The 26244-nt window shown below is 40.3% G+C and overlaps 1 protein-coding gene across 1 annotated transcript in view; it reads right to left on the bottom strand.

Annotated features, from left to right (window-relative positions):
• rab3gap2 (RAB3 GTPase activating protein subunit 2 (non-catalytic)) overlaps positions 1-26244 on the bottom strand; it is a 127667-nt gene that overhangs the window by 8927 nt on the left and 92496 nt on the right. The window contains exons 25-30 of the mRNA XM_070889431.1: positions 22159-22332; positions 20197-20303; positions 17174-17240; positions 11572-11642; positions 6672-6707; positions 1352-1426 (exon numbers count right to left, since the gene is read on the bottom strand). Of these exons, the coding sequence (XP_070745532.1) occupies positions 1352-1426; positions 6672-6707; positions 11572-11642; positions 17174-17240; positions 20197-20303; positions 22159-22332 (530 nt within the window). The remainder of the gene's footprint in view (positions 1-1351; positions 1427-6671; positions 6708-11571; positions 11643-17173; positions 17241-20196; positions 20304-22158; positions 22333-26244) is intronic.

Raw genomic sequence — 26244 nt, 5'->3', positions numbered from 1 at the left:
GCATGCAAAGATGGAAACAAAATTCAAACATCTTTTGATATGAATTTATTTTTTATTTTTCCATCTACTTAGCAAGAGTTGCATTTATATTAACCAAGATGGTTCCAGTTATTTTTAAATTGTTGAACGCAAAGGTGTATCGGTATGCTGGACAAATATGTATTTCCCAAGGCATTACACTTTCTGCTAGTGAATGTCAGTAATTTTATTTCAGTCCTTACTTTTATAACTCAACCATCGTACAACAGTTTTACTCCACACATTTCATCTTTGCCCTTTTGTCACAAAGCATCACGAATATTTCAGTAATGTTTAACACAAAATCCTATCAGAATGCCAGATATAAAATTAAAACGACACCATTTTTTTTTAGTTAATCTTGCTCATGAAAATTTCTCTGGAACACATGAGTAGTTGCTGTATACCCCAAATAAAATACTCTTCCCTCTCCCACATTAAAAACTGTACACTGTGTAACATCATAATATCTCGGACTAATTTCAAATCTGCAATCTATCACAGTTCAATACTCAGGTTGGCAAAGTGAATCTTCAGTATGAATATGAACATTCAAGACTATAGAGCTTACTGGAATATTTAATAAGCTAAAACCAATATCATCTATAGGAATAAAACAGAGAATGCTGGAAATCTCGGAGTCAGGCAGCATCTGCGGAGAGAAAAACAAAGTTAAAGTTTCAGATCGACGGTCCCGATGAAGGGTCATCGACCCGAAACATTAACTTTGTTTTTCTCTCCACAGATGCTGCTTGCCTGATCCACTGAGATTTCCAGCATTCCCTGTTTTTATTTCAGATTCCAGCATCTGCAGTATTTTGCTTTTATATCTATAGGAAATCTATTTCTAATATTTCTTAATATTTATATTTTTGACAATTGCTGAGGCGACTGGATGTCAATGCTTGGGAACTTTCCCCTTTCTCTTGCATCCAGTTTTAGTGTTAAGGACTCCCAGGTCAGGTTTACTAGGGCTACCAGTAGGTTTAAAGGTCCCATTGCACTGCTCATTTCAAGATAATACTCCTATTATTTTCAATAGCAGTCTTTTGAGGTTTAGGATTCTCAATTTAATGTTGTTGTGTTGTCTAGGCTCAAACACATTAGTAACTTGAGCCTAGACAATGTGCTCAAGCCCAAATACCAAGAACCCCCCAAAAGCTGTTAGATTGAAGGAATTTTCATCCCACATACTACACTGGATTCAAACACAGGTCCAAAAAGGATAACATGAGTTTTCTAACTATTACTGATTCTACAATAATTCTATTCTTATACAAGAATCACCATTTCAAACATGATAAAGTTGTTTAAATATAATGTTTTTTTTTACCTCCATTAAAGTTTGAATGAGCAGCGAGCAAGAGCCCAGGAAAGACGTCATAGCTGTGTCACTCATGCCTACATCCTGTCCAGAAAAAAAGAATTAAACTTCCATGAAACAGTTAAAATCAGCAATCAGCACTTCAATTTGTTCAAAAAATGCTTTTGTTTCACTTTCCTCCTCCTTAGGTGCCAATGTACGACACATTAGACCCTGCTGAAAGGACCAGGCCAGATGATCTGCTTCCAGGCTTCTGCTATTGGCTTTAGAAAGAATATAAACAAAGCTGTCCCTTAATTTCTCCCTCTCTGGGGGAAAATATTTGCATTTGCCAGTACTTCTGAGCAGTGGCAGACATTTAAGGAGATATTTCATAACTCGCAACAAAAATATATCCCAATGAGAAGGAAAGACTAAGAGAAGGGATAACCATCCGTGGCTAACTGAGGAAATAAGGGATGGTATCAAATTAAAAACAAGAGCATACGATGTGGCCAAGACTAGTGCAAGGCCAGAAGATTGGGAAACTTTTAAAAGCCAGCAAAGAACAACTAAAAGAAAATGATAAAGAGAGGGAAGATATATTATGAAAGTTATCTAGCATGAAATATAAAAACAGATAGTAAGAGTTTCTACAGGTACAGAAAAAGGAAAAGAGTGGATAAAGTAAATGTTGGTCCTCAACAGGATAGACTGGGGAATTAATAATAGAGAACAGGGAAATGGCAGAGATTTTGAACAAATATTTTGTATTTGTCTTCACTGTTCTTGGTAGTCTGTCGTATCCAACAAAGACGTTGATGTGCTAATCATCAATGGCATGTGTCTTCAAGTGGCTATATAGGCCAATTCTGGATGCACATAGTCTCTTGTACATCAGACAAGGGAAGTTCGATGTGCCTGATGCTGACAGTACTGCCACCTGATGTCGTCTATTTCTAGTGTCACGCAGGCGTTGACATCGGCTTTCTTCGAAGGTCTGGCAGGCAGTCCTCGTGAGGGTTCGCCACTGGATTTTATTAGCTGCTGTATTCTCGAGGTCCTTTGGTCGGATGCCACAGTACTGGAGTTTAGTCTTGATGCAATCTTTGTAGCGCTTGCGGGGGCGCCCCTGGTGTCTTCGGCCTTCACAGAGCTCGCCGTGAAGAAGCTGACGAGGGATCCTTGACTCATCCATGCGGATGACATGTCCAGCCCACCGGAACTGGGCTCGCATGATCATCACCTCAATGCTAGTTGATTGTGCTAACTCCAGAACCTCAAAGTTTGACACCCGGTCTTGCCAGCGTATGTGGAGTATAGATCTGAGACTGCGCATATGGAAAGCTTCCAACTTTTTGATGTGACGCCTGTAGGGTGTCCAGGTCTCACATCCATAAAGGAGAGATGAGAGAACGACTGCTCCATACACCAACAGTTTAGTTGACAGTTGGATGTGGTGGTGACTCAACACCTTAGTGCGCAAGCAACCAAGTGCCTGGCTGGCTTTACAGATCCTTGCATCAATCTCCTTGTCCAAGAACCCATCACTTGATATGGTGCTGCCAAGGTACTTGAAACTGTCCACTGACTTTAATTGTATACTGCCGATGAAGACTGTGGAGCAGGTGTTGTAGTGCCAGAAACAGGCTGATAGAGAACCTTGGTTTTACTAAGGCTGATGGTTAGGCAAAACAATTCTGTTGCCTCAGCAAATTTGCTGGAGTATGAATTGTCAGTCACTCTCCTTGTGTGCCATAAGGGTGCAGTCATCAGCAAAGAGTGCCTCTAGGATGAATCATTTCCGTACTTTGGTCTTTGCGGCAAGGCAGCGGAGGTCGAACAGTGAACCATCTAATCGATATTTCAGGTAGACCCCAAACTAAAAACATCTCAATAGTGGATATGCAAAGGGTTATAGGGAGGGAGGAACTTAATACAATCACCATCATTAATGAAGTAGTACTAGGTAAAATAATGGGACTAAAGGCGGACAAGTCCCCTGGACCTGATGATGGTTTATATCCTAGGGTCGTAAAAGAAGTGGCTGCAGAGATAGTGGATGCATTGGTTGTAATCTACCAAAATTCCCTGGATTCTGGGACGGTCCCAGCGGATTGGAAAACCGCAAATGTAATGCTCCATTTTAAAAAAGGAGACACACAAAAAGCAGTCAACTATACACCAGTTATCTGAACATCTGTCGTTGGGAAAATGCTGGAGTCCATTATTAAGGAAGCAGTAGCGGGATATTTGAAAAAGCATAATTCAATCAAGCAGAGTTAGCATGGTTTTATGAAAGGGAAATCCTGTTTGACAAATTTGCTGGAGTTCTTTGAGGATGTAACGAGCAGGGTGGATAAGGGGGAACCAGTGGATGTGGTGTATTTGGATTTCCAGAAGGTATTCGATAAGGTGCCACTTAAAAGGTTATTGCACAAGATAAAAGTTCACGGGGGTGGGGGTAATATATTAGCATGGATAGAGGATTGGCTAACGAACAGAAAACAGAGAGTCGGGAAAAATGTGTCATTTTCCGGTTGGCAAACAGTGACTACTGAGGTGCCGCAGGGATCAGTGCTGGGTCCTCAACTATTTACACTCCATATTAATGAATTGGATGAAGGGACAGAGTGTAATGTAGAAAAGTTTGCTGATGATACAAAGATAGGTGGGAAAGCAAATTGTGAGGAGGATACAAAAACATCTGCAAAGGGATATAGACAGGCTAAGTTAGTAGGCAAAAATTTGGCAGATGGAGTGGGAAAATGTGAGGTTATCCACTTTGGCAGAAAAAATAAAAAAGCAAATTATAATTTAAATGGAGAAAAACTGCAAAGTGCTGCAGTACAGAGGGAGCTGTGCATGAAACACAAAAGTTAGTATGCAGGTAGAGCAAGTAATCAGGAAGGCAAATGGAATGTTGGCCTTTATTGCAAGGCGGGGAGGGGGGGGGGGGGGGGAGGAAGAGATAGAGTATAAAAGCAGAGAAGTCCTGCTACAACTGTACAGGGTATTGGTGAGGTCACAGCTGGAGTACTGCGTGCAGTTTTGGTCTCTGTATTTAAGGAAGGATATACTTGAATTGGAGGCTGTTCAGAGAAGGTTCATTAGGTTGATTCCAGAGATGAGGGCGTTGAATTATGAAGATAGGTTGAGTAGGTTGGACCTATACACATTGGAGTTCAAAAGAATGAGAGGTGATCTTATCGAAACACATAAGATAATGAGGGGGCTCGACAAGGTGGATGCAGAGAGGATATTTCCACTCATAGGGGAAACTAAAACTAGGGGACAAAGTCCCAGAATAAGGGGCCACCATTTAAAACGGAGACGAGGAAGAATTTATTTTCTCAGAGGGTTGTAAATCTATGGAATTCTCTGCCCCAGAGAGCTGTGGAGGCTGGGTCATTGAATATATTTAAGACGGAGATAAACAGATTTTTGAGTGATAAGGGAGTAAAGGGTTATGGGGAGCGGGCGGGGAAGTGGAGCTGAGTCCATGATCAGATCAGCCATGATCTTACTGAATGGCAGAGCAGGCTCGATGGGCCAAATGGCCTACTCCTGCTCTTATATCTTATGTTCTTCTGGTCCCCATTACACAGTTGAGATTGGTAACTCGCCATGTAAAGTAATGAGCGGGAAATTAGCATAATTTCACTAGAATAACCCACCAGAGCAGTGACATTCTGCATCACGGCACTACCAGGTGCTACCTGTGTTCAGAACACATCATACCCATAATATATGAGAAAGAGAATGGAAAAGTGGTCACAGATTTAAATGCAGGTCATAGCAACACATTCGAAAGATCTAGACTTACAATGTCTGTTAGATTAGGTGGGATACTCCAGACTGGACGACAGGAATACAGAATGAGAAAATACCAGTCAAACAGGAGTTGGAGGTGGAACCTCTCTACACAAAGTGATAGACAAATACAAAAGAATACAAGCCAGTGTTCTTTGCTTTATGAAAACTCAAGGTAGGTATAGAGGAAAACTCGGGACAGTGCAAGATCGAGAGAGTCTGGCCACAAGGATTCACAGTTTCTTTTCAGAAAAAGGAGCAAGGGGTTTGGGTTTAAGAGATACTGGAAGTGGCACAATTAGAATATTTCCAAATAGACAAGATAAGCCTTGTATGCTGAATGGCTCTTTCTTGATGGGACACTGAAAATAGGGGACATGTTATCTTCATTATATACAGCACTTTACAATAGCTAGAGTTAAAAATAATGCTGTCTTCCATTAGTAAATTTCAAAATAGGAGACGTGGAAATGAGATATCTACAAGACCAAGCCGATTGATTGATCTGGAAAATCAGTCAAGATACAGGGGTTTTGTTCCAAGTGTTAATTAAGTTGTACATAGACAAAGCATTAGGAAAACTGATGATATATGAGCATCTGCTCATCAGCATTCTGTGTAATAATATGCATCATTGGGTCTTTAATCAGGGATGATTGACAAGTCATTCAACCTGAAATAAATTGTTGATTTTAGCCTGGTTTTCCCATTTTTTTGAAGGAGTTAAAGAAGCATGGTGGCTGGTCCAAATGATCTCTAGTCAGGGGTAATTATTAAATGCTAGACATGCTATAAGGTGCATTGGATCATAGAAGATCAGTTTACTTATGGAAGTTGCCATTTTGTTGTGAACACAAGACACAAGTGTTGGGAGAAAGCAAAGCACAGATTGAACAAACGCGCACAAACACACACACACACACACACACACACACACACACACACACACCCCTACCCCTCAAGGTCATCCCGCAAGAATAAAAGAAATAAAGCGCAGTACACTTCACCAAAAGCCTCTAGCCTGTTAGCCGAGTACTGAGCTTCACTTTTTCTTAAGGTGAAGATCACCGCAGCTAGCACCTTCCTGATTCATCTGCAACAGCCATCATGGACAGAAAACTCACCACTTCACACTTTTGTCCAACTACACATTTGACTTCAATATTAATACTTGCAGAAATCCACTGAAATAAATTACAATGTACAATGTACAGCAACCCATGCACATTTGATGACAGCATGTAACAATGTGGTAGTTTAAAAAACATTTGTGCTAAATCAAGGACTTGAGCATTAAAATTTAAATTGGGCTCAGTTACCCATGCTTTACTATATATTTCTTATACTGCATTATATTGCACAGTGAACTAGATTAAAACACTACAGGTTCATTTCACTTTGAACCCTTTCCAGCATCTCTCTGGGCTGGGTTTGAGTTCAAGTCCCAAAGGTCTCTCTTTCTCTCGCTTCAATTCAACATAAAAGAAAAGAAAGCTGCAAAGGTTTCTAGCTGCAGTGAAGATTCACAAATACTCACTCTTCTGCACAGTCTGTCTTTTGGAGCCTTCCCAACCTATTAAAAAAAACAATATTGATCAGTTTTAATGGTCTCTTTCATGGATAAACAGTCGAGTGACTAGAATATCATAATCATGCAAGTAAGCATATATGCTATGTATTGTCAGTAGAGTGAAATTATGTATTGTCAGTATAATGAAATGTAGAATCATTGGGCTCAATTCTGGCTGAGCCCGTTTTTCGGCGCACTTACCAGAGTTGCGCCGCAAAAAAATATTGGAACTTTGGCCACTATCTGGCCTCTTCACTGCAGTCGCGCAGCGGGGCCAGTCGTTCTGCGCTGGAAAATGTGCCAGGATGTCTGCACATGCATAGTGGTGATTCGTGATGTCCGCGCATGCACAGTAGCGCGCAATAACAGTCCCAATTGATGTTATTTTGGTGGAGCCACCCTTGGAAGAATACTACAGAAAAACTGGGGTAACAGCCGTTGAGAAGTGCTAGACATGGGATGATGTGAGTTGTGTAGATTTGCTTAAAATACTTCATTTTCTTTTATGATGAACATTCTACAAAATGTTATTTTTTCACTAAAAAAAAATGATGGCAGGTACATTTAAAGACTATGAGGAGTATTGTATTCTCAGCTATTAACTTGAAATTAATTCATTGTAGATAAAATCATTTCAAAGTATTAAAATACAGATGGCCGAGTGGCCTCCCGGTGCGATCAATCTTAGTGTTCCTGCCTGCCGGTGATTTCTAAGAGATCGATCGCACCGGGAGGCCACTTGGCCAGGGAAAGGGGCGGGCAGGAGCACTGACAGAAATCACCGACAGGCATGAGCACTATCAGTGCTCCTGCCCGCCCCTAGCCCTGGCCAAATGGCCTCCCGGTGTGTTGTCCCAGTCCTAGCCCAGGCCAAGTGGCCTCCTGCATCAGCCCACTGCCTTCCTGGGCCGAGTTTGAAGATAAAGGTAGGACTTTAATGTTTTATTTCTTATAGAATTGTTAGCAATGTTTGCAAACATTGCTAAGGGTAAGGCTTGGTTGGTTTAGGTGCAGATCCTCTGCTTTCCGCCCCTATCTCAGGCCAAATGGCCTCCGATGTATCTACCTGCGTCTCCGTAAGGGTTTTCTGAAGTGGCCACATACACTGGCCGAAGTAGAAATGGAGTAACTATTAGCTGGCCAAAGTTGCCTAAATGGGCAGAACTGGCGTAGGTGGCTGGTAATGCCCCCTTTTGAGAAAAAAAAACTAACCTGAAAAAACATAACTAAGTGAGTTACACTGGTGCAAATTGAATGGAGAAACTGAGGATTTTTAAGTTACGTCAGAAAAATCAGGTTACTCAAAAAAAAACAGCAACTCCTGGCCAAAATTGAGCCCACAGAATGGTTACAGCACAAAGAAGCCATTCATCCAGTCGAGCCTGTGCAGGATGTCTGCAAGAGCACTTCAGCCAATCCCACTCCCCACTCTATCTCCATAGCCCTGCAAATATTGTTCCTTCAGGTACTTATCCAATTCCTTTTTGAAAGCCACGATTGAATCTGCATCCACCATCCTTTCGATAGTGCATTCCAAATCCTAACCACTTGCTGCGTCAAAAAGTGTCATCTTTGTGGTTCTTCTGCCAATCACCTTAAATCTATCCTCTGGTTCTCAACCCTTCTGCAAATAGGAACAGTTTCTCTCCACTTTGTCTAGACCCATCATGGTTTTGAACACCTCTATCAAATCTCCTCTCAACCTTCTCTGCTCTCAGAACAACCGCAGCTTCTCCAGTCTATCAACATAACTGAAGTCCCTCATCCCTGGAACCATTCTTGTAAATCTTTTCTGCACCCTCTTTAAGGCCTTCACATCCTTCCTAAAATGCGATGATCAGAATTGGACACAATATTCCAGCTGAGGCCGAACCAGTGTTTTATAAAGGTTCATCATAACTTCCTTGCTTTTGTACTCTATGCCTCTTTTATGAAGCCCAGGATCCCGTATGTTTTTTTAACCGCTTTCTCAACCTCCCCTGCCACCTTCAACGATTTGTGCATATACCCCCAGCTCTCTCTGTTCATGCACCCCCTTTAGAATTGTATCCTTTAGTTTATATTGCCTCGCCTCATTCTTCCTACCAAAATGTATCATTTCACACTTTTCTGCGTTAAATTTCATCTGTCACGTGTCCGCCCATTCCACCAGTTCTCTAAGTCTATCGCTATCCTTCTCACTATACTTTCAAGTTTTGTGTCCAAGTTCCAAGTCCAGCCAGCCTTTCTGATACCTCTTTTTTAACCCAATATCTTAACTACCTCCTCTTTCATTACGATTGTGGCAGCATCCTCTTCCTTGGTAAATTCAGATGCAAAGCACTCATTTAGTACCTCAGCCATACCCTCTGCCTCCATGCGGTAGGTCTCCTTTGTGGTCCCTAATTGGCTCCACCTCTCCTCTTGCTATACATTTACTATTTATATGCCTATAGAAGACTTTTAGATTCCCCTTTGTTAGTTGCCAGTCTATTCTCACTCTCTCTCTGCCCCTCATTTCTTTTTTCACTTCCACTCTGAACTTTCGATCTTCAGCCTGGTTCTCGCTTGTATTCTCAACCCGATATCTGTCATAAGCCCTCTTTTTCTCATGTAACTCTGTATCTCTTAATTCAGGGAGCTCTGGCTTTGATTGCCCTACCTTTCTCCCTTGTGGGAATGTACCATGACTGTACCCGAACCATCTGCTTTTTAAAAAGCAGCCCATTGTTTGATTACAGTTTTGCTTGCCAAACTTTGATTCCAATTTTCCCGGGCCAGATCCGTCCTCAACCTACTGGAATGGGCTCTCCTCCAATTAAGTATTTTGACTCTGGATTGCTCCTTGTCCTTTTCCATTGCTAACCTAAACCTTATGATATTATTATCACTGTTCTCGAAATGTCCCTCTACTGACACTTGCTCCATTTGACTGACCTCATTCCCAGAACCAAATCCAACAATGCCACCTTCCTCGTTGGGCTGGAAACATACTGATCAAGAAAGTTCTCCTGAACACACTTCAGAAATTCTCCCCCCTCTCTGCCCTTGACACTATTACTAATTCAGTCCAAATTTGGTTAATTGAAGTCCCCCATTATCACTACTCTATAGTTCTTGCACAACTCTAATTTCCCTGCAAATTTTCTCCTCTCTATCCTTCCCACTAGTTTGTGGCCTATAGAATATAGCTAGTAGTGTAAAGGCACCTCTATTATTTCTTAACTCTAACCAAATAGATGCTGTTCTTGACCCCTTCAGGACATCCTCTCTCTCCAGCACTAATATTCTCCTTCATCAATACTGCCATCCCACCTTCTTTCTTTCCTTCCCTATCTTTCCTGAACACCTTATATCCAGGAATATTTAGTACCCAATCTGGCCCTTTTTTGAACCAGGTCTCCGTTATCGCCACGATATCATATTCCCATGTGGCTATTTGCACCTGCAGCTCACTAACCTTATTTACCACGCTTCGTATATTTACACACATGCACAGTAAACCTATCTTAGACTTTCTTGTATTCTCTCAAGTCTGGCCCCACCAAATGCTGTACTATTTCTTACTCTAGTGCTATCCATCTCTCCCAATCCTTTGTGCACCTTGCATCTCCTTTCTAATGCTGCACCCGGGTGCCCATCCCCCTCGCAGGAAGGTATCGCTTGGCATTTAAACTGTGCAAAAGCAGCATCAAAAAATCCTTCAATTATTTAGCATGTAACAAACTCAAGTGCATCAGTTAAGCCCATACTTCTTTGTTATTCATGTGCGCTGACATCATGAGAGCTCGATTTCAGCACATGATATGCTGTGATTTATACATTCATTAAAAAAAACAGCACTTGAAGAAACAAATTTCTTTTGCAGCTTTAGAATACTCTCATTCTCAGAATGAGGGGTCGGCCACTTAGGACAGAGATGAGGAAAAATTTCTTCATTCAAAGGGTTGTGAATCTTTGGAATTCTATACCTCAGCTGAGCTGTGGATGCTTAGTCGTTGAGTATATTCAAGATAGAGGTCGCTAAATTTGTGGGAACCAAGGGAATTAAGGGATATGGGGAAAGTGCGGGAAGGTGGAGTTGAGGTCGCAGATCTTGTTGAATGGCGGAGCAGGCTCGAAGAGCCAAATTGCCTACTCCTGCTCCTATCTCTTATGTTATATTCTTATATTCTCATAAGCTCCTTTTATTTTGCTCTTGGGCAATCAACCATGGCAAATCTGGGATTTACTTTGGGATTGACACCAGCTACATAAGAACTGGGTGCAAGAAGCCAGTGGCATTACAGCAATTTAAAAGTATCTAGTCACTGCAACAGCAGGTTATTCCAGTTTGACAAGGTGCACAAAACTCTCTATCCCTTGGTTCGGGACTACAGTCCAAAGCCATTGCTGGTATTGCTACCCCATGGCAATGGAGTACTTATGCCAGTCAATCTTTAAATCGCTACATTGTTACTGTAGTATACTAGTAATATGCAGACATCACTTTGGAATAAAAATGTCCACTAGATGGCAACAAAAACTTTGTAAGCAGACCAAGCAAACACGTTCCAGCAAATCAGTAAGCTGACATTTACAGCCCCATACTAAACAGGAAAGTTAATCTTTGAAAAGGCAGACAGTAAATATGAAAATTTCTATTGAATCCACAAGTTCAATTTTTCCACAAGTTCAATTTTTCCACAAACCTTTTGGCAGGTTGTCAGTGCTCCTGTATCTGTCAATTTTATAACTTACTGGTTATACTGTACCAATATTGTTCTCGACTTGATCTATTTGCTATTGCTATTTTTCTTTGCAATTTTAGTTCTTGTGATTTATGTAGTTGAGCAGTAACATGAACACGAAGTGCAATTATTCCAGAAGTTAGTTGTTGGGCTTTTACCTTATCCATTAGGTAAGCAGCTGCTGACAGTCTCTTTACAATAAAGGTGTTCCACATCATTACAGCAATACCTGCAGAGAGAGGAAAGTATTCAGCTACACCAAAATAAATGTTATGACTTAGCCCAAATTTTCATTCACCTATACATGAAAATTACATAATTGTAATACAATTAAAATATTCAATTTTATGCAATAAGCTTGGAATTGATTATTTGATACTGAAATTGCCTATGTAAACATTTACAGTTCAAATCCTGTAGTAAACAATTGGTTGTAACAATGGAGATATAGGCTCTGCCCAGTAGGTGGCAATGCAGAATTAGTTTCGGCAGTCTGCTATTTTGTTTGTTATTTCCTGCCCCACCTCCTCCTTCCTAGTCCAGTAACTCATTTTAAAATTTAATATTTAATAATCCTTATTATCTCTTTGAAATAAGTGCACTTCTCTCAACGATCTTGCCATTCCCTCTGGGCTCTTCTATCCTGTTCCCTTTTTGAGACGACTGCTGAGCCGCACCAATTCAGCACCTTACTGAGTTGTCCCTGCCTTGGGTCTAGGCAGCTACTACCACCACTCCCTCTGAACCAGCCTACCCAGTTAACGTATTAACCCCCCTGCTGGTTCACACTGTCGCTCACCCTTGTGGATGAACATATAGATGACTAATGTCAAAAAAAATGGCCGACATGGAAATAAATAAATATTTTCATCTCCATGCCGCTTTTTCCGTTGCTGATGTTTAAATATATAAATAATTCCACTGCAGCTGCTGGTTGCCTGCCATCATGTAAGGGTCAATATTTTGACAGAATTAAAAATATTTCCCCCACCACATTTTAAAATTACAAATTCCATGGAGGTGCTTTACTTGCAAATAAATACTTGTTTCCACTGCTGGCCTTTCCTGCGGCTGTCATCCCTTTCAATATTTTGGACTCAACCTCATTTGAAAATACTGCTCTTTAAATGCTCCTGTGCAGCCGCAGGGCAACAACTAGCTTTTGCTAAATATGTTGTCTGGTTATAAATAGTTATGCTAGTTCACACTCTAAGGCCATAAAAAGGCTTGTAATTTGAAATTATATTTGTGGGAGGGATGAGGGTCAAGTCAAAAGGATATCTAGAAAGGACTAGTTTAATCATTTTTATGTCTTTATAATGTTACAAACTTTCTTTCCAGTAGTAAATTCAGTTTAGTGGAGAAACTAATTTAGATTTTCAAAAAATACTATAACCAGTTTACTTCATTCCCCTTCTCCTTTCTTGTCCTGATCACTTCTACTGTTTATGCTTCCTTTCATATATTGTTAGTAATTCTTCGTTGAAATGTATCTAATTGCTTTCCTCACATTTGATTTGTACATTTCCCACCTCTTCAGCGGTGATTTGTTACTCTTTTATAAATATAAACTTTGAGCCAAGCAGGTACAAGTATGATACAGCTTTAATATTGAAGATTTTTATTCAGGGGATTTTAGTAGCTAGCCATTTTGTGGCCTTTCTGATTGCTGTAATCAGCTGGGGTGTGCAATGCACATTATCCATTGAAGCCAATTCAAAGGGCAGATGAGTCACCCTTTTACAAGTGTTAAGGCACAAGATTCCCCCAGATGTTAGAAACATTTCATATAATTACAGGACCATTACTTGGTTATGTTTCTCCATACCCTTTGCAATTGTCCCATCAAGCAGTCCTTGGCTATGTCCTGAAAATGTCGTTCTGACCAGTCCATGGGGGAAGGAGAGGGGAGCTATCACTCGCTATACAAACATTATACCAAGAAAACCCATCAGGAAGGTACTGTGTGCTGTTGAAACCTGACCATTTATTTGATTGAGAAAAATACCCTTTAGATACCCTTTTGGGCTTGAAAACAAAGAGTAACATAGTGAATCTGGTCATCCTGATCCTTCAGTTTCATTTTCAGGTACTGCCATATGGGTGGAGACAAACCCAAAAAAAAACAGAATTTGTATATTTCATGTACAAATGTTTCATCAAGGATACAAGTCATTTAAAGTGCTGCAGAGAACGTGTACAGAGCTCTGCATCTTTATTACAAAAGCAAAATACTGTGGATGCTGGAATTTGAAATAAAAACAGAAAATGCTGGAAATCTTAGCGGGTCAGGCTCGAAACGTTAACTGTGTTTCTCCACAGATGCTGCCTGACCCGCTGAGATTTCCAGCATTTTCTGTTTTTATTCTGCATCTTTATTGTTTTCTTTAAAACAGATTCTGTAATTAGGTGAAATCTGCTGTGTTCATTCTTGCTTCTGTTTAATTTTACTTCTTCATAAAATTGATTTATAGCTTGCAATCTTTTGGAGTTTTATTTGCCAGTTGCAGAACATAGGAAAAAACTACATTAATCTGTATTATTAACTGTGTACCTCATTGATAAAACATCCAATCGACCATTATCGAACAATGACGTGCATTTATATAGGGCCTTTAATTAAAAACAAACAAGATCCCAACAACTTTCCAAACAGACACAGAGAAAATGGATACTGAGTCAGAAAGGAAGAAAAGACGTGACCAAAAGCTGTCCAATAGTCAGATCTTGGGTTTTTAAAAAAAGGTTGGAAGGGGCAGTGAAGAGGTGGTCAGGCTTAGTGAGAGAGTTCCAAGGCTCCACCAACAGATGGGATAAAGGGAGCAGGCTGCACAGGCGGCTAGTCAGAGGAATTAAATGCTTACGAAGAGATACAGGACTGGAGGGTAATGCAGAGAAAAGATGAGTCAAAGCTATGGAGGAATTTAGAGGCAAAGACGAGGATTTTGAGTTGAATGCTTTGCAGTGACGTAGGGACTCAGCGAGAACAGGGCTCATAGGGGAGTCCAATTTAGTGTGGAACAGCATAAGTGCAGTCGTATTTTGGTCAAATAGGAGCTTATGGAGGATGGGAGGCCAACAAGGGGAGCATTAAAGTAGCTGTCTGGAGATAATGAAAGCAAATCTAAGGGTTTCAGCAGCAGAGGGGCTGAGGTAGGGGTGACCCCACTGAAAAAGATCATCAGTATAAGTGTGAAATCTGACCCCATGCTAGCGACCATTCGAATGCTGCAGAAAGGGTGAAGGTGAAGGCAAGGATGAGGGGGGATAATTCACTACACAAAGAGTCACAGAGGATGTCATTCATCACTTTGACTGGAGCGGTTTTTGGCGCTGTGATAAAGGCGGTAGCTGAATTTGACCAAGGAGCTCCAAGAGAGATGGGCATAGGTTTGGGAGGCAACACTTTGAGGAGCTTAAGAGAAGAAAGGGATATTGGTGAGATGAGAAGAGAAATTCCTCACACACAGGTTATGCTTCACAGAGCAAGGACCTGCCTATGAAATTGGTGCTTCTGCATAGGGCAAGTATCTGGAGGATGCCCAAATCACAACAGACTCAGCATATTCATTGAACTGGTTTAGCCATCCATTACCAGCTTTGGCTGAACCACATATCAAGCCCTATAGCACATCACTCTCCTCTGCTAAAACCGTTCACTATTCCACAATCATTCTGAACAGCAACAATAACCCCTGGCTTCTTTTCTCCACTGCAAACTATCTTCCTAAACCCATCTCCTCTTCACTGTTCCACCCTCACCTCCAACAAGTGTCATTAAAATTGAGATCATCCAGTCAGCTGCCTCTGCTGCATTTCTTCCAACTGCCACCCCATGCTCACCAAGCCAGGCCTGCCCTAGCTCTGAACCAGTGTTATTTCTCTCCCATCTCTTGTCATGCCCTCTCCTAAGCTCATCTTGTTAACCTCATGCTCCATTGATTCCCTTCCTGGCCTTCATACGAGCTGACATTGTAAATGGCTCCCTCTCCTCTGGTACTGTACTACCATTGTATGCCACGATTTTTTAAACACCGATGGGGCCAATCACAGTACCACCTGTAGGTAATACTGTATCCACATGTTGACATTTTTGTGACTGTCAGCACCTGAAAAATGTTTTCACAAAATTTTATAAACGGTAAGTTGCAATCCACCCTGTTTTTAATATGATAATTGCGATTCTTCTGCATCATTGCTCAGCACGTCGCAGGATACGCTATTTATATCAGCAGACTGTGTTATGTACAATATAATGAAAACGGTGGTCTTAAACATAGAAACATAGAAAATAGGTGCAGGAGCAGGCCATTCAGCCCTTCTAGCCTGCACCGCCATTCAATGAGTTCATGGCTGAACATGAAACTTCAGTACCCCCTTCCTGCTTTCTCGCCATAACCCTTGATCCCCCGAGTAGTAAGGACTTCATCTAACTCCCTTTTGAATATATTTAGTGAATTGGCCTCAACTACTTTCTGTGGTAGAGAATTCCACAGGTTCACCACTCTCTGGGTGAAGAAGTTTCTCCTCATCTCGGTCCTAAATGGCTTACCCCTTATCCTCAGACTGTGACCCCTGGTTCTGGACTTCCCCAACATTGGGAACATTCTTCCTGCATTTAACCTGTCTAAACCCGTCAGAATTTTAAACGTTTCTATGAGGTCCCCTCTCATTCTTCTGAACTCCAGTGAATACAAGCCCAGTTGATCCAGTCTTTCTTGATAGGTCAGTCCCGCCATCCCGGGAATCAGTCTGGTGAATCTTCGCTGCACTCCCTCAATAGCAAGAATGTCCTTCCTCAAGTTAGGAGACCAAAACTGTACACAATACTCCAGGTGTGGCCTCACCAAGGCCCTGTACAACTGTAGCAACACCTCCCTGCCCCTGTATTCAAATCCCCTCGCTATGAAGGCCAACATGCCATTTGCTTTCTTAACCGCCTGCTGTACCTGCATGCTAACCTTCAAATGACTGATGTACCATGACACCCAGGTCTCGTTGCACCTTCCCTTTTCCTAATCTGTCACCATTCAGATAATAGTCTGTCTCTCTGTTTTTACCACCAAAGTGGATAACCTCACATTTATCCACATTATACTTCATCTGCCATGCATTTGCCCACTCACCTAACCTATCCAAGTCACTCTGCAGCCTAATAGCATCCTCCTCGCAGCTCACACATCAACTTGCTTAAACATTTTAGGGAAGTTACTAGGTTGGTGGATGTAGGTTGTCTGGTTAACAGTATATCTTGATTTTCAAAAAGTCTTTGATAAGTTTAAGGTGGCTGAATAAATTAAATTGTATGGTATTTTTGGATTTTCCCGTGATTCTGTATTTTTCTGTGGAAGCTGTCATTCGTGGCCTTATTATTATTATATAATGGTTTGCTAATATATTTAATACTTATCACATCTTTTTGAAAGCAAAGTATACACAAAGATGTTGGGGGAAAGATGTGAAGAGTTACTGGTAGCCACCAGGCTTTTAACAGGTAGAGAAGAGAAAGTTAAAAGCAGTGGGGAAGGGGAGATAGCACTGGCTTCATAGAACTGGGTTTGGGGTGCTGGAGTTAAGGAGTATAGCAGCTCTGGGGTTTAGGAGAACACAGGATCTTTGGGCATGGTCTGAAATTTGGATTTCCAATCTTGGCAGAAGGTTTGGCTCCCAAACACACTATAGTTTCCTACATTTATGTATTTAAACTGTATTTGTAGAATTCTGTCTCAGTACACCATGCTGGCCATAACAAGTACTAACCACGCTGAACATGAGCATTGCCAATGCATTTCAGATGATCCACAGATATGCTCAAAAAACGGCCTTCCTAGAAGTCAAAAGATAAAGCAAATACTGAGAAACCACAACATTTAGTTAACTTTAAAACCAGAAAAGCTGGTGAAAAATTTATATATAATATTTATTACATACAAGTATATAAAATTATTAGATTATATTAAAGACTAATCACAATTTATACAGAATGTAGACAATGAGTATTAAAAGCCTTAAATAGCAACATTAAAAACAAGTGTACATTCATAACCACACATCATTTAAAGTGCAAACAGCTCTACTCTATGGAGGCAAGCAACAACAATGTCCATTCACATAGAGCCTTTAACCCAGAAAAATGGCAAAATTCACATGGTACTTCACAGATGTGTAATCAGGCAAAAATCAACACCAAGCCAAAGGAGGAGATATAAGGAGATCTGACTAAAAGCTTAGTCAGGGAGGGCCTTGAAGTGGGAGGTTTCTGGAGGGAATTCCAGTGTTTAGGACCTAGACAGTTAAAGGCTTGGCCACAAATGACGGCTCAAATGGAGTAGGTGATGCACAAGAGGTCAGCGTGGAAGGAATGCCAAATTATCAGAGTTGTAGGGCTGGAAAAGGTTACAGAGACAGGTAGAGCAAGACCATGAAGTGATTTGAAAGATGGTATTTTAAATGTAAGGTGTTGGTGGATTGGAAGCCAAGGTAGGTCAGTGAGCACAGGGGTGATTGGTGGGCAGGACTTGATACAGGATAAGATACAGGCAGTAGAGTTTTGGATGAGTTAAAGTTGATGGAGACTGAAGCAGGTGAGGCCGGTTAGGGGAGCATTGGATTGGTCAATTCTGGAGGCGACGAAGTAATGGATAAGAGTTTCAGCAGCAGATGTGCTGAAGCAGGCAGGGGCAGAGACAGGTGATGTTCCAAAGGTAGAAATAGGCAGTTGTTGTGATGGAGAGGATATGGGTTTGGAAGTTCTGCTCCGGGTTAAATAGGACACCAAGATTGCAAACCGTCTTGTTAAACCCGAGACAGGGATGAGAATGGAATTGGAAGCAAGGGTATGGAGGGGACCGAAGACAATGTCTTTGGTCTTCCCAATATTTAACTGAAACAAAAATGACAATCTGCAAGAGTGGAACTTAAGCAGTTACTCTTCATGATTTGATTATTAAGAAGTGGGGCTGGACAGCTCTGACAAGATAATGGCAAGAGGAGGACCATAAGGGATTCCAACACCTAAGCCAGATCTACGTACCATTACCATCTCATTTTTGCCCATCATCCCTTTTGTCTCTCGAATCTCACCTGCCTTCCACCCCATCACAGACCTTCCTTTTGTTCTTTCCTCCCCTCCCCCTTTCAGTGCCCCTGCACATCCTTAAGAATCCGTTACATCTCAAATTTTTCCAGTTCTGACGAAGGGTCACAAACTCGAAATGTTAACTCTGTTTCTCGCCACAGATGCTGCCTGATCTGCTGAGATTTTCGGCATTTTCTGTTTTTCAATTTCAGATTTTAGCATCCGCAGTATTTTGCTTTTATCTACGCGCTTATGACTGGAACAAAAGAGCTGCTTCAGCTGTGCCTCAAGATTCTATGTCAATCCAAAATCAGCATAAAATATTAATAAAAAGGCTCAACATTGCATTTCCAGCCAGGAGAATTATTTCCTAGAAATATTATTGCCGAGAACTCAGGCTCTATATAATGAAATTCAAACACGGAGTTAATCATCACTTGCTGCAGGAGCACTCATTAAACTAATGGGAATTCAGTGCATTGCTGTTACTGTATTTTCCAAGACAAATGTGCTCCCAGCAACTACCAGCCAATTTCATAAGATGTCTGTGCTTGTTTATGTACTAAAGGCAGTAGTATTTAGAAATATATTTTTTGAAATATAATTTTTCATTTGCTATTAAAAACAAATATCATGCATGTAATAATGCAGGCATGTTCTTGAGAATAATCTTTGGCACCTGACATAACAAGGATCATCCCTGTAAAGCACAATGGGCCGGATTTTGCAGTGGGTAATGATGGCGAACTGAAACTGACCTCAACTTCAGGATTTAAACCCAGAATCCTGAAGTTGCAGTCAGTAATTTAGTGGTCTGACACTGGCTGCGCTGTGGATTTCCCCACTCCCCATCAATAAGTGGCAATCCGTGAAAACAGGGAAACCAGTGGAACAGATGAAAACCTCCGCGCTAGTATCGCTGTTAAATACCCCATTAAATATTAAGCCTTGTTGGAATAGATGTAACTGGGGATTGAACAGAGTACTGTGTGCTAAACAACGTCAAATTTCTCCATTATGATAAAAATTACAATAAAAAAAAATATATATTTTTAAAGTTTGTTCATGATATTTTATATTGAACCTTAAGCCCATGTGTTTATCCCAATGTTTATTTTGATCTCCACTATTTTTTTTTTTTAAAAAGTGCAGATAATCAATGCTGTTTCATTTCCTGGTTTGCTGTGAGAATTCTTTGATGTGATTGGCTGCTTAAACAGCTTGATGATGTCATGCTGCACTACATTTGAAATCCCCTATTCACAGCGCTACAATCAATTACACGTCGAGAAAACTAACATTTTCGCCACAGAGATCACGAGATCTCTGGGCAGCTTTCTTCGAGGTCAACGGCTAACAACTTAACTTCGCCACTGACTGCAAATTACAGGCCATTAATTCAGTTAATAGTCCTTTTAGGGATATTGTGATCGGGCAGGAAAGTGGAGTTGAGGTCGAAGATCAGCCATGATCTTACTGAATGGCAGAACAGGCCAAATGGCCTACTCCGAGTTCTTGTGTTATGTTATTATAACAAAAATATAAACGAGGCTGAGAATTTAGGTGAACACTGAATTTTAAGCACTTGTGGAGCACTGTTTTCAAGTAATCATTATTTTTAGTGCAACATAAAGAATAAACTTCATTAATTTAACAATGTATAACATTTTCAAATCAAATCTGAAGAGTGGTGTATTGTTTCTACCTCTGGATCTTTGTTCCATTGCACCACGTACTCCCAACAACAATGAGCATGAAGAACATCCGATTCTAGACTGCAAGGGAATCGCTCATATGCCAACTGGAGTAACTCTGTAACAATAAAAACCTTTTAAAACAACAAGAGCGAACTAGCCTTCGGAGTATGGAAATTCCCTACAAAAGCGCGTAGCATCTATTATGCAAAATCATAATAAATATTCAATACTGTAACTTAGAATTAATGGAACATTCAGAAATAGGGCATTTACACATTCACAGTAGAGTCTTAAGATAACTGAAAATGCTACTAAACTCCTATAAGAAAGTTAAAGTTTGACAAATATAGCAAGTTAAGTGACAGTTTCACAAGACATTTGTGTGGACCAATGGTGTATCAGGATATTAGTTTGCTCCTGTGGTTTCTCACATGGTTAACTCCAATTTCATCAATACTATCAGGGGAAATCATCAAATGGAAGCTAGACACTCCTTTAAAGCAAGGAGCAAAATAAAGATTGTCAATAAGAGTTAACATCACTCAGGTTCTTCATTTACTCTCCTAACGGTAGGTTACAGTGTATCCATTTTAGAGACCTGGTAAGAGGCTGTCCACTCACCCATTTGGTTGGAGATAGCACACTGAGAAAACCAAGTATTGGTGGATAAATCAGTAGATACAGTAGAATGAATGGTCATCACTAATACTCCACAAAATCTAGAACTGTATTCTATTTTTTGCATGCATATGAAAAAAAAACACTGAATTCAAAATGCAACAGGGTCTCTTAATTTCCAGAAACTTTATGCCCATGTATACCTATGTTTTCCCCTGTGAATTAGCAAAGTCCCATCAACTTCAACTTGTTCAAAGCAGTTTTCAGCATTAAACTGATTGAGATTGAAAAAGTTTTATAACCTATAGAGCTAACCAATTTAATGTATTGACAAATGAAAACTATGCAATTGCCCTTATTAAACAAAAAAGGTACCAATATATATTAAATACAAACTTTTTGAAACTCTAATAAAATACTGGCCTAGGAATTACATCTGGGATTATTGTATTTTAACACGAGAAATAACACGAGCAATGAAATAACCACAAGTCTCACAAGCTGGAATAATACCAAATTTCACTGTCCTGCATTGTCTATTTGATTTAGAACACTTGCATGGTCTAATGTATTATATATTATCTTTTTAGTAACTTTACAGCTCATAATTAAGCAATAGAATCATGCATGTTTAATGGCAACTAATGAAAAACATTGGGCCGTAATTGGCGGCCCCGATGGGTGCGTAAAAGGTGCACACATGCCTGTTGGGGCCATGCAAGTTCTGGGTTTAGGTATGTGCTCAAACCTGGAACTTGCGATCGGTCAAGAACCTTCGACAGATCCAACACATCCTGGGAAATGGGCACCCACGTGCAGAGAGTTGGGCTATTTGCCCATCTTCTGTCCAGCGAATGCCCCGTGAAATTCTTACACCTGGTAAAAGCAGGCGTAAGGTCTTCTTTTACCAGCGGAAGAGTTTTAAAAAAACAGAAAAATAATTTATACATTTAAAAACCTGTGAAATAAAATAAATCTATTTTTAGCCCCTTTTAAATGGCATTTTAAGTAATTTTAAATATAGTGATTTTTAAATTTTATTTATTTGATGTCTAGATGTATTTCTGGAGGTATTGCCATTCATACTTATGGGGATTCCATATATACGGAAACCCCATAAGTATGAGTGGGGATTCCCTTCGGTCATTCGTTAGGCTGGCCCATGTGATCCCAGGGGCGCTTGCGAACCACCTGCGCCCCTGGGATACGTGGGGCCTCTTCCTGCGGGTAACTGGAGAGTCCCAGGACCGCAAATCTCCGTACCACCCAGACCACTAGTGCAGATCGGAGGCATTCCCCGTGGGAAGCCTCTGACTGCAAATTCAGGATCATTTACTTTAGGCTCTTCTTACCGAGTATCCTTTCCAAGCCAAGCTCTTTGTATTTCTCACTGATGAGAATGTTGTTCTCCACTTCTATTGGTTCCTCTGTACCTTCTAATCTCCTGGACTGATGGGCCTGTTTCAGCATGCTTGGAGCAAGATCCAGTTTGAAAATCCATTTTGCCACACCATCAGCAACAACCCCTGGGAAAGGTAAATGTATACAGATAGTTAATGACAGTATCTCACAGAACGATAAGTATAAGATTGTGAAATTTAAAACCTACTGGAAATAATTATCACTTATTTTAAATATTGGCTCTTGAGACAGTTTTTTTCAGGGATTACTCATAAACAGTGATCAAGTCAGAATCTTCAATAAACCAGAACCAATTCTGAATACTGCAAATGGATGGAGCATGAAGCAAGGAGTTAAATTTATCTTCAGCAATTCAAGTGCAATGGCCCGGAATTTGTGGTGGGTAATGACGGCAAACTGGCAGCATTCACTGTCACCCTCCTTCTGAAACTGACCACAACTTCAGGATTTAGCGCATGCATATCTAAACACAGAAATCCTGAAGTTGTGGTCAGCCGCTCCAACACTGGCTGCGCTGTTTCCCCGTCCCCACAGCCGGCAATCAGTGAAACTGATGAAAACTTGGGCTTTGCGGTGGTAATATTGCTGTTAAATACCCCATTAAATGTTAAGCCTTGTTGGACTAGGTGTAACTGGGATTTTAACAACATATTGACTGGTAAACAAATGTTCTGGCCTTGAAAAACTATTTTTTTATATTTGTGGAGTGTCAAATTTCTCCATGATGATAAAAATTAAAACTTTTTTTTTTAAACTTTAAAATAATGTTTCTACCTTATCCCATGAGAGAGTTCCAATCCATATTTCACTTTCTGTACAAAGTTCAGATAAAAGCAGCTTCTCACTTCCTGGTTTCTTGTCAGTAGGAATTCTGCAATGTGATTGCTGCTTAGACAGCTTATTGACATCATAGCAGCATTGCACTAGGAATTCCCATTGCAGAGCATTGAAATCAATTGAAGGTCAAAAAGGCAAACTTCTCGGCAGAGATCATGAGATCTCTGTGGGCAGCTTTCTTCAAGGCCAGTGGCGAATGCCTTTGCTTTGCCGCTAACCGCAAATTACAGGCCACTGTTTCAGAAAAGCATACAGAAGGACTTAACAGGGTTTAATGATAGTTTTAATGTTCTTATTAATAACAAACCAAATTCTGATTAGAAGCAAATAAACCCAAACACATCATACTCATGTTTAGTTAAGTACTATAGCAACTTGGCTAGTTAACAATGATTTAGCAAAAGGAGGCGATGGGAGAATGATTATTTCTGATTATTTCTCCATCTGAATTTTGTGTTTTATACTGATATCTAGCACTGTGAACTACTACTTCTAAAATGCACTATTTGCATAATTTTGCCGATAACATAGATTAATCACTCTTGGAATTAAAGCTCTGGGAGTTTGAGAAAAGAACTTTTCACCATTGGTGGAGCCGAGGAAACCCGGAAAGATCTAAACTTTAATAACTGTATCTCAGCTCCATGTCAATCCAGAAGATTCTTGATTGAGTAAATACTAAACAGGATAACTGTGGTAGCAATAGCAAAATCTTTTTAAAGCAATGTTTGGACTGAGAAGGCAATAAAAGACTCCACATGGCCTGTAAAAGGGAAAGACAAGGCAAACTCTAGTCAACTCTGATGACATCGTAGAAGTTTTAAATGGTACTTAACATTAGTCTGCCCATCAGTACATAATGTTCAGTTGCCATAATGTACAGTTAATACTAAAATGGAGAATGTCAAAGTGAATGCGCATACATCCAAGAAAGAACAAGGGGTATCAAACCTGATGGCGCTGCTGGACCGGACAGCATTCACTCCAGAGTGTTTGAAGAAATAAGAAATGGGGGATGTGTAAAGTGAGCCCCTGGCTTATACATTTAATAACTCACTAGAGGCAGGGATTGTTCCCATGAACAAGAGGGAGGTTAATCTAGTGCCAATATTTTTAAAGGGCAGCAAGACATTAGTATAACTTCAGTTGTTGGAAATTTATTCAGAGGGATCATTAGAGAAACCCTGTTTGACCACCAGGACAGAGTAGGCATTATTCGAGACTCCCAACATGGCTTCTAGAGATAATTAGATGCTACAGTTCAGGAGAGGCAGGGGAGGAAAGAAGCATTGTTTTCCCCTGAACTGATAAACAAGATGGACTGAATGGCCTTCCTTATCTATATTTATCTTGTGACCTAATAAATGTTTAGTTCAGAAATACCACATCAACCCACTTCACTAACGTACAATATAATTTATATTATAACTAAAATAGCAATTGTTCAATACAATTTTATGTAGCCAAACACAACAGTTCTTGTCAAGAATGGCTGGCGACTACTATATCCAAAATATCTTTTCAAACAGCAAAACAGATTTTTGTTATCTCTTTCGTGAAACACTACTTGATCTGAAATAGTTCAGTTAATTTTCCAATTACTTTCACAGCAAAATACTAGAAAATTACCAGAATGTTATACTCCAAGTTAAAACACCGAACAAATTATTATTCACTCAATGAATTATGCATCTCTTTGCAATTGACATGGTCCTCAAAGTAGTCTGGTAACTTTTATTTTTAAAACGGGGCTATAGGTGTTAAAGCTACTTTTTTCAGATGAGAATTAGAATTATTGGGCTCAATTTTGGCCAGGAGTTGCTCCGTTTTTTTTTGGAGCAACTTGATTTTTCTGGAATATCTTAAAAATCCCCATTTTGCACATTCAATTTGCACCAGTGTAAGTGAGTTAGTTAGGATTTTTTTTAGTTTACTTTAGTTTTTCTCAAAAGGGGCCGTTACCAGCCACCCACACCAGTTTTGGCCATTTAGGCCACTTTGGCCAGCTAATAGTTATTCCAAACCTACTAAGGCCAGGGTATGTGGTCACTTCAGAAAACCCTTGTGGAGAGTTAAGAAATCAGTGCAGGTAGGTACATCGGAGGCCATTGGGTCTCGGATAGGGGCGTGAGGCCAGCAGAACTTCATGACTTGTCTAAAAAGAATGTGAATAGGATCAAACAGCTATACAGGACATCATATGACAAACTTCGCAAAGTTAATTTACTATACAACAGAAGCATTTATAGAAGCTTAAACTACAAAAATAAAAGTAGTAAAAGATAGTTGAATTAAATTGCCCTAATCTCAACTAATTTAAACAACTATTTGTTTGCAATGATTATACTGGACTAAAATTGAGCCCATATTATCGAAATAAAGTCTACTTCAATAAATAAGATATTCTCTCAGTGTCCCTCCGTCACTTAGGTGGTTCTTTCACAATAGCACCAGGTGAATAGGCTTGACAAATGGTCACCACTATTCACAAGAGACAAAACATATTTACATAATTTTTTCAAAATATCCAAAAATCCAGAAAATGACAAGCCATTAAGTTCAAAAATAGCTACAGTGCATAAAATTTCAAACCTGAAGTCGATTGCACCGGGAGGCCACTCGGCCAGGGCTAGGGGCGGGCATTGGGTCCCCCACACACACAGCGGCTGCTGGGGGCGAGAAGCTACTGCACATGCGCAGACACTGGCAGACGTCCCGGCACTGTTTTCAGCGCAGGACGCTGGCTCCGCCCCCGACTCTACTGGCCACGCTGCGCGACGACCGAGGATAGGCCGGACAGCGGCCAAAGTGGGGAGCGATTTTTTTCGGCGCACTTAGCAATGGAGAAAAGCGCCGCATCTCCAGTAAGTGCGCCGAAAAAAGGAGTGGGCCAAAATTGAGCCCAATATTTGAACAGCTTATCATATGATATATTTAATGTACAATAATTTTTAAACAAGGCTCTTTGAATTCCAGTTGAATATGCAATTTCAATATTTGTAAAACCAACAAACGGTAAACAACAAAATTCTGTAGCTGCTCGATATCTTTAACCAAAGCTTGACATTTCTCTCCACAATATGTTCTGATGAATCATTTCTTAATTTGTAGCATTATTAATTATATACACGTAATTTAATGGATGTGAAGATAAAACAGGCTTGACTTTTGCTCCATTC

This window comes from Pristiophorus japonicus, chromosome 9 (genome assembly GCF_044704955.1).
Source record: "Pristiophorus japonicus isolate sPriJap1 chromosome 9, sPriJap1.hap1, whole genome shotgun sequence".
Lineage (NCBI taxonomy): Eukaryota > Metazoa > Chordata > Chondrichthyes > Pristiophoridae > Pristiophorus > Pristiophorus japonicus.
The sequence above is the reverse complement of the archived record's forward strand: the minus strand, read 5'-3'. Positions and strand labels throughout refer to the sequence as shown.